Source organism: Apus apus, chromosome 3 (genome assembly GCF_020740795.1).
Source record: "Apus apus isolate bApuApu2 chromosome 3, bApuApu2.pri.cur, whole genome shotgun sequence".
Taxonomy (NCBI): domain Eukaryota; kingdom Metazoa; phylum Chordata; class Aves; order Apodiformes; family Apodidae; genus Apus; species Apus apus.
The window spans coordinates 34,335,132-34,347,989 of NC_067284.1; the positions used below are offsets into that span (position 1 = coordinate 34,335,132).

The window sequence follows — 12,858 nt, forward strand, 5'->3', positions numbered from 1 at the left end:
AATCGCAGTTTATAAAATGAGTTTGTTTTAACATGGATGTTCAAAGGCATATAATCTCCCTCTGGCTTATGTTTTCACCATCTGTTTTGTATTCCTGACGCTGTGGCTGTCATAAACTATGCAAAATATTTTATCCTGATATTCCAAAGAATCTGAGATTAGTGATGAGCACAGTCCAGGAAGTTCATGAACTTGTACCTCAAATATTGGTTTCTCTGGTATATCCCAACTATCGGGATCAGCCTGGTGCTCAGTGGGTAAGTTTCCATTTAGCCAAAAAAAACAACCCACTGATACCAGCAGCCTTCATGGCACCCTCAAGCGGAGCAAAGGCTTTAGTAAGTGGTGTGGACAGCTTAACTCAATACTTACTCAAGGCAAGGTTGAAGCAGTTTGGCTGGGAAATTACTTATTTCCTTGCCCATGGTGCACTAGTTGGGTGGACAAGACTTCCTTGATCCAGACAGGAAAAACACTGCAAGTCTCTGAAGGAAAAAATTGCTCTCTTACCAAAAGGTTGTATTGTCAGTGTTGCCTTTTGCAATGATGTTCTGAGGAAGAAGGTTTTATTACTTAAGGCCTCATCGGAACCTTGATGAGTCCTAATCAGAATAATAAGGAACCTAAAAGCATTAAAATTATATTATTTTTTTGTGTGTGCTTTTCCTTTTCAAAAATAGATTTTTATGTCACCACTACTGCTGGGTTTGTGTGCACCTGACTGCTTTGCCTAAAAGTTACAAACATATTTTTGGTACTGGTATGTCAAATAGAGCTATTATTAGTTGTCAGAACATTGCAGAAGTCACACTTTCAAGTTTTTGTGTTTTTTCTCTTATTTCAGGTTGTGGAACATTTACATTTCTATCTTCTGCCGTTGCTGCTGTAAGTGGACTTCTGATGGGTTATGAGTTGGGCCTTATCTCTGGAGCTCTTCTTCAGATGGGCAGCATACTAGCACTCTCTTGCAAAGAGCAGGAAATCGTTGTAAGTTCTCTGCTTTTTGGGGCCTTATTTGCATCCCTTACTGGTGGCTTCCTGATAGACCGATTTGGAAGGAGACTTGCTATTATTATTGCATCTTCTCTACTTGTGTTGGGGAGTCTGATTTTACTGCCCTATGAATCTTATGGGATACTTATTGTGGGACGGATCGCCATAGGTATTTCCATATCACTATCATCAATTGCAACGTGTGTGTATATCGCTGAGATCGCCCCACAGCACAGAAGAGGACTCCTTGTATCATTAAATGAACTCATGATTGTGATAGGCATTCTCTTTGCCTATATTTCAAATTACGCATTTGCCAGTGTTTCTCATGGCTGGAAGTACATGTTTGGCCTTGTGATTCCGTTAGGTGCTTTGCAGGCTGTTGCCATGTATTTGCTTCCTCCAAGCCCTCGGTTTCTTGTAATGAAAAATAATGACGAAGCTGCTAGAAAAGTACTGGAGAGGCTACGGGAAACATCAGATGCTACTAAAGAACTTACTGTGATCAAGTCTTCCCTGAAAGATGAACATCAGTATAGTTTCTTGGATCTGTTTCGTTCAAAACACAACATGAGGGCCCGAATGTTGGTAGGACTCACACTAGTCTTCTTTGTACAAACGACTGGACAACCCAACATTTTATTTTACGCATCGACGGTGTTAAAGTCAGTTGGATTCCAGAGCAACGAAGCTGCTAGCTTGGCTTCTACTGGAGTTGGAGTGGTTAAAGTGGTCAGCACAGTCCCAGCCACGATTTTTGTGGATCAAGTTGGAAGTAAAACTTTTCTGTGTATTGGCTCTTCTGTTATGGCAGTATCATTAGTCACTATGGGCTTGGTGAACCATAACATACATGTGAATTTCACCAGTGTCTGCAGAAGCCAACCCCCAGAGGATTTATTTCTCCAGAGACCAGGAAACCTCACTGGTGTCATCAATGGGAGTCTCAAGGACCTTTCTGCTAGCCTGACTTCACCAGAAAGATTGTCATCTGATGCACAGAGAAGCCCAGATGTTGCAAGGACAGAAGAACTGAACGGGACTGTCCTGGCAGGAGGCAAAAGCACAACAGGGTCTCCCATGGAAAGTGAGGAGGTTCCTGTTGTCCTGAAATGGCTCTCACTGGCCAGCCTGCTTGTTTACGTTGCTGCATTTTCCATAGGTCTTGGACCAAGTAAGTGTTTATTTTTTCTAATTCTTTGTAATGATTTACTTCCAAGTGCATTAACTGCAGGGATGACATGCCCAGCTTGGCATCAGGCAGTCCCCAGGCTGAGCAAAGCTGTGTCTTCTGCTAATATGAGCTGGTATTGTCACAGACTGCCCAGATGTGCCTGGGGTGTACTTCTTAGGAAGAGGTCCTGTCAATTAAGTTCAATGACCTAAACTCCCTTCAATTCAGTGAAATTAACTGCAAATTTTCAGTGAGGTTAAGAACTGCTGTGAGCTTTGTACAGCAAAATTATGGGGGTCCTGGCTATCTTCCCTCTTCCCAATCTATTGTATCCTTACATTGGGGATGTTAAGATGTAGGCATTTGCTGCTGTTAACTCATAATAACACAAGATAATGATAATCTCTAGATCTCTGCATGATATAATACCATAAAATCCAAAATGCAAGTATATATGAGTCCCACTGAGGTCTTGGCCTTGTAACAGTCTTCAGTTACAGGAAAGACATTGAAGGTATCATAGTTCATGAGCAAACAGTAGTCTCATCACCACTACCTGTGCTGACTAGCACACGTGGAAGAGCCCAGGGACAGGTCACTGTATATAACTGAGGTACAGCTGCAGCTAGCATTGCACTTGCAGGGTTCCCACTCTCTCCAGAGGAGATCATGTCTGCCATGCCCAAGCAATTAAATATTTTTGTTTCGTTTTGTTTCAATAGCACTTGCATGTTATTCTTATTTGAAGGGGTTGATTTTTTAAGCCATGCTGCAGAAGCCACATGCATGGAGTCCATTATTTATTGACAGATTGTATGTGCTTTTGTGCCCTGGCTGAAACATGTAAACGTGCAAACACACTGTGCTCCTGCTGTACTATGATGATAAAAAGCTTGCCACAAAAATACAACCCAACAATTGCACTAACAGCAACTCCCCTGCAGGATTTATTTATTTTAAACATTACTCACTGGGAGAGCAGTGTGAGATGAGCATTCATTACCAGGGCAGCAAGCTTGACTGTATTATTACAGCATTATTCCCTCCCTTGCAGGCCAGCTTGGGGCTGGATTCTGCTTTCGGTGACATAGGTTCAAAAGCAGAGGTGCAGCCTTGAGAAGAAAAAGTTACTTGAGCTTTTAACTTGGATGTTTCAAACACATATTTAATGACCCTTAAGGCAGGGGCATGTGTTCAGGCTTGGCCTCCTGTTGAAAGATGCTTTCCTGTTGACCTTGCTGTAAATGGGATCCAGTTCCAACTGGGTTGGCCTGTTGTGACATTAATAATAACGGCATCTGCTTCCTTGAGGGCTACAGGAATTGGGGTGTGTTTCCCAGGCTAAACTCAGAAGGCCCATGTTTTCTGACCTGTTTCTTGACTAAGAGTACAAATGCTCTTAGATAGCAAACGGGAAATAACAGAAACAGTCTCAGCTCCAGCATGTTGAAATAATGTATTAAAATGCCTTGGTGAGGCAATTGAAACTGACAGAAGCCTTTGCGAGGCAAGAGAAGGCCAGGTCCAGGAGAGATACAGGTATTTGAAAATGCAGGTAAGTATTTTCAAGACACTTCCATGCCTTTAAAAATACAGTATTCAGTTAAAATTTACAATATATAGAAAACACAAGGATCAGAGAATCAAGAGATTGTTGGAATCTGCAAAGTATCTATTGTGGTTAAGAAGGTGGGGTTGGGACGCCAGGTCACAATTTGTGTCTCGTATACAGCCTTCCGTACCTGCTGCTTGGAGTTCAAGTCCTTGAATGTATTTTAAAAGCCTAGGTTTCTTATCCTCAGTGTGTTTTTCTCAGTGTAATGAAAAACACTGAGTTTATATAAAATACGTAGTTGTAACAGGTTTATGTTCTTCATGTCTGCGTCTGGTCTGTGGTCTGGAGCAGTGCCTGGGGGCAGAAGAGTGTAACCCCCCACACCATTGGGTTTCCAATGCAAAAATCTCATACTCAGCACAATGTCTGCCTGTCCTGCTGGCTAAGGTGAAGGGGGTGCCAGGGATGTGTCTGTTTGTAACCCGTAGATCAAATAAGTCTCTTTTGGACAAAGAGTAGAGAGGATTTTGCTCTTTTTCCTCCACCCCTTAAGGCTATGTCTGGAACAAATTCACCTGCTTTTTTTTAAGTCTATGCTGCTTTATATTCTGTGGGGATAAAGAAGAGTCTATGTAGTGCCATTAGGAAAATGCACACTTCATAGGGCAGATCATGCAACCTGAGCTCTATAAACTTTTATTAATTATTTTGTCCTTTTTTTTTGCCCTTCCTTTTTTTGGGGGGGGGAGATTCTGATCAAAGAATTAGTGACAGTCCAGATTTGCACAGCAGACTTTTATAAATGTTGCGTTTTTCCATGATTCCTCTTTTGTCTCCAAATTACATGAAGTAGATGGATTTTTAAAATGAACAAAACATATGCTAAATGTATTTATTGCCACTTATCAAAGCACAGTGATGAGCACTCAGAAATAGACAGTGAGAGATAAAAGCCATTTTTGCATTATAAAAGCATTCACAGACTAGCAGACATCTGCTTAGTCACTTTTTTGATTCTGGGGTGCTCTGTATTTATATCGTCAACACTTAGGCAAGATAAAAGGAATATTTCTGCTGCTCTGTTTTGGATTAATTATGTTTGATGAACTGCAATTCAACTGCTGGCTCACACTCAATTTCACACAATTATGAGGATTTCTTGTAGGTGCAACAACAGTGTTGGATCAGGTCATAGAACAGCACATGCTGTCTCTCCAGGGGTGCTTCCAGAGGTGTTTCAAGGCAGTTATTAGCTAAGGGGACTAACCTGACACCCATCTTTGTCTTGGGTTACCTTGTCTGTGTATCAGAAAGGTCAAACAAAGATGAATCATTCCCATCAAGAAAAGATGGCTGCAGAGACTGTGAGGAACCTCTCTCTGGCTGCCACATGAAGGGTGAGGAGTGTGAGAGGGGCTCTTTGTTGTTTTTAGCACACGTTTGCACAGAGAGGTGACCAAACCTTCTGCATGCAGAGGGGGAAACAAGAAATCTGAGCCTCACAGAAATGATACTATGCCTTGCACAGGGAGCAGTGAGTGCAGGCTAATGAGATGAGTGCAGGCTAATGAGATGAGTGCAGTGAGGAGGTGGATCACCAGTTCATCCCCTAAAAAGCTCAGTGTGACCCTGGAAATTAATGTAACACAAAGAACTCACAGAGAAGTTCTAGTCAGGGCCACAACCACACATGACCATTTACTAAATGACACAGGGGTAAGTGAAACAGTTGCAGAGCAACTTGCAGTTCGCCCGATGCTCCTTCAAACAACTTGAGGGGCAAGACATAGTGGTCCTTTCCTGTAAGCAGGTGTCTCCTCCTTCAGTCATCACTGTTGTATGGTGCAACATATTGAGATGCAGGAACTAGGGAAGCCAAGCTCCTGGAGTTTTTTGGGGGACTTACTTTCCAAATGAGGCTGTAAATGTGGGACTCTTGGTGTTGGATGGTGCATGTGTCAGTTTCTGGTGGTTAAAACATGGACTTCAGGGTGAGAAACAATGGAATAGTTTATTATGAGAAAATGCTCCCTTATATACTTTTACAGTGGATACTGAGAATAAGTAACTGAGAATAAGTACTGGAGTACAGGGAGTGTAAACAGCACTCACACCTGCTCCTTGGCACATACTCAGTCCTTGGGCTTCCAGGATGTAGCCAATCACACACTGAACACACAATAAACAGTGTTCTGATTTTTGTCAACATTCACAGTGCTGCTTACAGCAAGCCCTGGCCCTTAGATGGTCTCATATTGTTTTGTCTACTTCTTTACAGATAGAGGAGGCCCTTTTTCTTTTCCCATGGCTGTTCTCCACACCAGTTCTTTTAGTTAACAACTGTAGGGCAGCCCTGCCCTAGCCTTTCTGAAACAGAGTGGGTGCCCAGAGCCCTGCTGCTTTCCTCACAGACCTGAAGAACAAAATACAGATTCAGGTGTCAGATAGCACCTGTTACAAAAGATCTGCTTCCCTGCCCTGATCATCTCCTTCTGCACCATTTAGGATTAAAGACTAAATAGGGACAACTTCAAAGAATCACAGAATCACAGAATATTAGGGGTTGGAAGGGACTTGGGGAGATCATCGAGTCCAACTATCCTGCCAGAGCAGAACCACCACAGAATCTAGGGCAAGTCACACAGAAACATATCCAGATGAGTCTTGAAAGTCCCCAGATATGGAGACTCCACAGCCTCTCTGGGCAGCCTGTCCCAGTGCTCCATCACCCTTAAAGTAAAGAAGTTTTTCCTCATGTTGAGGGGGAACTGCCTGTGTTCTAGTTTGCATCCATTGCCCCTCATCCTATCACAGGGCACAACTGAAAAGATATTGGCCCCTCCTTCTTGACACCCACGCTTCAGATTTTTGTATACATTAATAAGATCCACTCTCAGTCTTCTCCAGACTGAACAGCCCCAGGTCTCTCAGCCTGTCCTCCTAAGGCAGCTGTTCCAGTACCTTAATCACCCCCACAGCCCTCTGTTGGACTCTCTCAAGTAAATCCCTGTCCCTCTTGAATAGGGGAGCCCATAACTGGACACAGTACTCCAGGCAGGGTCTCACTAGGGCAGAGTAGAGGAAGAGGAGAACCTCCCTTGTCGTGCTGGCCACACTCTTCTTAATGCACCCCAGGATGGCATTGGCTTTCTTGGCCACAAGGGCACATTGCTGACCCATGGATAACTTGTTGCGCACCAGGACTCCAAGGTCTTCCCTCCATATTTTCCTATACATATGCCCTGAGTGAGGAGGTCTCACTGGGTGGTCTCACTAATAAGTGGATGAAAAAGAGACAGTAGCACCACACACATTAATACAGGGCTGCAGTGTGGTCTGGAGGCAATCCTCTTTATTGAACAAAAATCAATGGGGCTGTAACAAGTCCCAGGCTGAGAAGCAAGTAATGCAAACTCAGTCTGGACCCAAGAGAGCACCTCATTTCCCAGTCTGAATTTGTTCTAGCAACTAAAAAGCCAGGGAGCAAAAGAGGACTTGGGCAGGACCTCTTTACACATATTGTAGGGGTGCAGTTCAAGGGGATCCATGCACATGAGATTTTTTTTTATATGGAGTGGGGAACTCTCTTCTTGACAGGGGGGAGCTGAATGCATGGACTTGGACTGCATGTATGGCATTGGTGCCTTGCACAAAAGAGCTTTTCCTCCTCTGTCAGTCCTTAAAGCAGACTTCTGTACAACTGCATAGGTTTTCAGGCAGTTGACCAGTGAACTTCAGGATGATCTGCTGGTACAAATCACATCAGGTCCACTGACAACACATCAGTTCATGTTGAGGGTGTGGATGCAAATCAACAAAAACACCCATCAGTGGGACTGAGGAGCAGTTTCATGAGGTGACTCATCCTCAAAATCATTTAGATGCATGAAGGTATTTATGTGTCTGCCAACCTGGCACTGAAGATATTCTATTACTGCATGTCCCAAAGCAGCTGCCAGTTTTTGTGGCTCCCCAGAGCCAAGGGCTAGACTCTTAAAGCTCTCCTCTTGGAAGCCATCACAGGCTTCTTCTCTTCCAGGGGGCTTCTTGGAGCTGCAGGGATGCCCTGGCCCCGAGTTCTTGGAGCCCACTTGGCACACACAGAGCTGTGGCCACAACACACCTGAGGCAGCTGAATAAATATTTTCTGGGTCTCAGGGCTTTGCGTGAAAAAAATCACATAGAACCAGAGAGATAGGTATAAAGAATAATATATATATATACATATATATACATTTTTGAGGTAGGCAAGTAAGTGGGGTCATGGAAGAGGATTTTAGAACTTAGTGCAGACCCTGCTTTGCCACATACCTGTTACAGACACATCAGATCCCATGAGTGGGTGCTTGCAGGACTGGCAGTACTTTGGTATTTATTAAACCTGTGAAATAGTGGAATTAAATAGCCATGGGAAGCTTTTTCAGACTGGGATATTATACCCTCTGTTGCCATCTGCTATCCTCAGTCATCAGGTGAATATTTTGGATTGGAAAACTGGACAAAAATTACATGCTTATGACTCCATCCACAGCAGTGTTTCCTTTGAACTTCTGAAGCACGAACATTGTTCAGAAAACAGGGGACCAGCTGGATGTGAGAACACCCCACCAGTGCCAGGGGCTGTGAACTCCAGACCTGCAGCAGATGCAAAGCATGTCAGGGCCTACAAAACAAGTGGCAGTTTTGGGGACAGTGGTTTGCCCAGTGTCTCCCTGCTGGACTCTCAGCCACTGACTCACAGACACCTCAAGTGGGAGGTCCTTCTGCATTTGGGGTCCCCCACCATCTCTCCACTCTTGTGTGTGGGTGCAGAGGCACATGGACCTGCCTGGCTGAAGTTAGCAGGCAGACCCAAAGCTGTTGGGGCAGGTGCAAGAAAGGGATGGACAAATCCCCACTTGCATCCATGCAGGTTAACAAACCAGCAGCTTGTGGTCACTACAGTCACTTTCCTCACCTCGAAACCCAGCCTCATAGCCAAGGTTCAGAAGGGAAATTACTTTCCTCACAAATTACCTGTTGACAAAGATTTTTTTCTTCCTACAAGGTCTCCATTTTCCACTCAGTTTTATCCTGGATGCTTGGGCCCCAGGTTTGAGCACCCGTATGATCCCAGGGCAGTGAAGGGTGGCAGACCATTCAATCAAAGCCACTCTGTGGTTACTAGTTTCACACTGATTAAATTTTCCCCACATGATGATCCCAGGATTGCAGCTTTGTGTCCCCCAGCCTCAGCCTCCTCAAGAAGTGACAGTGACTGTGCCTTCCACCAAGCCCTGATGTGATGGATGCACCATCTCACTGTCACAGGAGTTCTCTGTGTGGGCTTGTCAGCCCCATGAGAAACTAAACTCACCCAGGGACGTCAGTGAAAGCAAGCCCTTGGTGAGGGCAAATCTTAGGAGCAAATTTTTACTGATAAAAATAACTGGGAATGGGAGATGCCCATTTCTAGTTTAAACATGGGCTAATTTGCCATATTGAATATATTGGAGTTAAATTTATATCACCTTGAATGGGTGCTTTAAGAGTGAGCTAATTTATACGTAAAATGGAACAGATGTTTCAACATGTTTGGAAGTGTAACTGGTGTGGGAGCCAGATTCCTCCGATAATCAACAAAGGGAAATATTCTTCCCACCTAAGAGGGCCTTTCAGATGCCTGCTCTCTGACCTCTCCTTTGGCACGCCTCTCCTTTATTCACTGGCTATTGAGGGAGTTTAGAGTGAGCAGGAAGCTAAATTAGACTGTGTGATAGCATTTCACATATAATATGCTTTAACTTTTGGTCAGCCCTGAAGTGGTCATGCAGTTGGATTATATGATAATTGTAGGTCCCTTTCAACTGAACTATTCTATTCTATTCTATTCTATTCTATTCTATTCTATTCTATTCTATTCTATTCTATTCTATTCTATTCTTATGTAAAACCCCACTTGTTTTGTCTACAATTTATTGTCAGTTGTTGAAGCCATTTAAATGCAGTTTTGAAGCAATTTAAATGCAGTTTAGGATCAGGGAGAAAAGGAAGAAAGCTCAAGGGTTCACAAGAAAAGTGAAATCCCTGGAGGTGAGGAAGGAAGGAAGGAAGTCCTTCTTTCAGTCCATCACAGTCCTTCTTGTGCAGTCCTATATGCTCTGTGAGTCGTTCTTGATGTATTTTATTGGATTAAGCAAGCTAGAACTCAGACCTGGAACATTCTCCTAAAACCCATGTTATTATATTGGAGACAAATTTAGTCACCTTGCATGACATTTGTTTGCAATGTTTTCTTTTTGAGCTTCTGTGTTTTGCAGAGTGGCTGTGGCCTGGCTTTAAATTTCACAGAAATGAGCAGCATTCATTTTACATTGTTTTGTGGTTTACTCTGGAAAACGAGATAGTGGCAGGGATTAAATTAAGTGCTCAAAAATAAGCAAGCGCTTAAATGCTTTGTTGAATCTGAACCAGAATAATAAACCTTGGAAATGTGCCTGTTTCACTGAGGATCAGTACAGAAAGTCCTACTTTATTTAATCACAAAATTATCTTGCATTCTTCATTTTATGACAAGATTCCCAGCACTGTCCATTTGTACTGAATCCTCTTTTAATACATGCATCCATGTGGTCTGAATGTGACACTCCTAGTATTTATCTAGCTCACTATTCCTGTGCTATTCAAATGGTGCTTCATGTGGCCTTTATTTCACACTGTATCTGTTCTACCAAGCTGCAGTAGAAAGACATGGTGTGCCAAAATGAAAAATAAAGCAAGGACTGTGTATTGCCCACTTTTTCTATTGCTTTGCCCCAGACAAGGATTGTTAACACATCAGCCAACTCAGTAATCTGTTTGCCTTTTCACAGGCTGATTGGTCGTTGTGAAGTGCAAGTCAATTTAAGATATTTTTGAATAGTTGGATGCTGAATTGCAGGATTTCAAACTACAGGAGGTGTTCTCTAAAATACCAGCCATGTAGGTTAATCTCCTCTAGCTTGATAGAGTCTACAAGTTTGGGAGGTTTTTTCAGGTGTGAAAAAGGTCATAATAAGGAAAAAAATGCATTTGTAGTAATGAGCCATGGCAATGTCAGTGGGAGCTTCTTAATTATTTTAGGACTCCATTTTACAAAGTATAGAGTTGTTCAACCCCGAGACTGAATTTAAACTATATAATGAGGTGCACATCTGGAATCTGGGATGTCATTTTCACTGACATCTGTGTTCCTGTTCATAATTTCCTTTTATTTATATGAATGAGGGAAAGTCTTGGCAGATCAGGCCAAGAGCTTTGCCTTCTGAAAGGCAGAGCCCTTGGTACTGTGAAAATAGGGAGTGACTAGACCCCAGCCAATATTCCCATCTTTCTGCAAGATCGGTGGCTCAATCTGCTGTTCCTGAGCACAAAATTTGGTCCTCCAAGAACTATCGACACAAAGGCACTGTCTGACTTAAGAAGAATTACTCCCTGTGATTAAAATTAGGCACGGTTGTAGAGTTTAACTGTGGTTAGTTAGTAGCTGGTGGCCAAAATGAAGCATTTTTCCTCCAGACACACTTTATTAAAAAATCTGGAGAATTAATATTGTTGTGATTCTTACTAGCGACTGGGCCTAACTGTCCCCTTTTGTTCTACAGGGGCAGGATCTTCTGTAAAGGGGTACACTGTCAAGTGAGTCAAGCATACCATCTCCTGCAGGCCTTCCTATGATAATCAAGGCTGCCTATCTTTAGCCCTTCTTACTTTGTAGGTCAAATGTAGCATTTAAGCATTCAGTAACTAAGAGTGGCCTTTGATAATCATATCAAAGACAAGGAAAGATTTTTACATTAGTTTTCCTTGACTGTTCTCAAAGGGAAGATCACTGTGACACTGAAATCCATGACAAAGTTTATAGGGCATATGTCAAGCTTCATAAAATGCCATTTCCTTTGGGAGAGAGGGCTGGGAGGCATTTTTTAGAGACAATCTGATCATGGGCCAGATTTGTGCAAAAACTATAACTGTCAGTAGGACTTTAAGTGCAAAGACAGTATTTTATTTCACTTGTAAAGGTCATCACACTAAACTATGTATTATAAATGATGAAAAGAATATTATGCCAGAAAGGTAAAAATGTGCCATCATGTAACTTACTGATACCGCTGAGGAAGGTGGAGATTGGCAGCCAAAGTGCAGAGGGGACAGCCTGATGGTAAGTGAGTGTATGGAGTTGGAAGGCTGTTTGTGCCCATGGCATCTGAGTTTCTGTGTCACCTTGAGCTCTGGGAGGAAAGCCAGGAAGATTTTCTCAAAGGGAAAGGGGACAAAGGAGGGAACCCAGCTTCTGTTACCTTTAAAAATCAACCCTAAGTGCAGAAAACTGTTCTCAGTGAAGGAGATCTAGGAGACACTTTGTGGTGGGTGGACCCAGAGTGTTCACATCTTCCTCCTTGCTACCCCCCTGCAGCAGCAACCAAAGAAGTGGCAGTGGCTCATGAGGGACTTAAAAATTTGACCATGGAAGGACTCTCTCCAAATAAGTCATCACTGTTAAAGGTTGCTTATCCTTTCCACTGGGAGTTTTCTAAAGCATACACACAAATCTCTATTCTGCAAGAGCAAAGGTTTAAATTGCCCCAAATTGCTGTGTCCCAACAGCTCTTTTCTGTTGTGCACTCCCTTAAGGACCAACATTAGCCCTTGAATAGTGGAAAAACAGGTTCATTTATGCTACCCAGATGGATAATTTCTCCTCTCCATACCTTTTATAAGTGAAATATGTGATAATCTGAACTAATTCATGCACAACTTCCTAGTGAATTAAAGCCTCTGGCTTCTGCAGTCATTCCTCAGCAAATGCCTCAGAGGATTATCCTGGATTCGATATTCTGGACAAATAAACACTTACAAACAGAAATGCACGTTTCAGGTTTTAATTAAAATTATTATTATTTTTTTAATGACAGTATGTGATTTATTATAATAAGCACATTCTCCCTGGAAAGCTTGTTTTCATTTTCTTTCTCGTTTTTGGTTTTTTTTTTTTGGTGTTTTTTTCTTTCTGTTTGTCCTGCAAGTTGTTTTGTCTTGATGGGATAGTGTACATGGCTGTACAACAAAGGATGAGAGAGAGACAGTGGCTGTGAAATCCAGTTGCAAACACTTATTA

The 12,858-nt window shown here is 42.7% G+C and overlaps 1 protein-coding gene across 1 annotated transcript in view; it reads left to right on the top strand.

Moving 5' to 3' along the window:
• SLC2A12 (solute carrier family 2 member 12) overlaps positions 1-12,858 on the top strand; it is a 32,444-nt gene that overhangs the window by 7,224 nt on the left and 12,362 nt on the right. Inside the window, exon 2 of the mRNA XM_051613545.1 lies at positions 845-2,167. Within this exon, the coding sequence (XP_051469505.1) occupies positions 845-2,167 (1,323 nt within the window). The remainder of the gene's footprint in view (positions 1-844; positions 2,168-12,858) is intronic.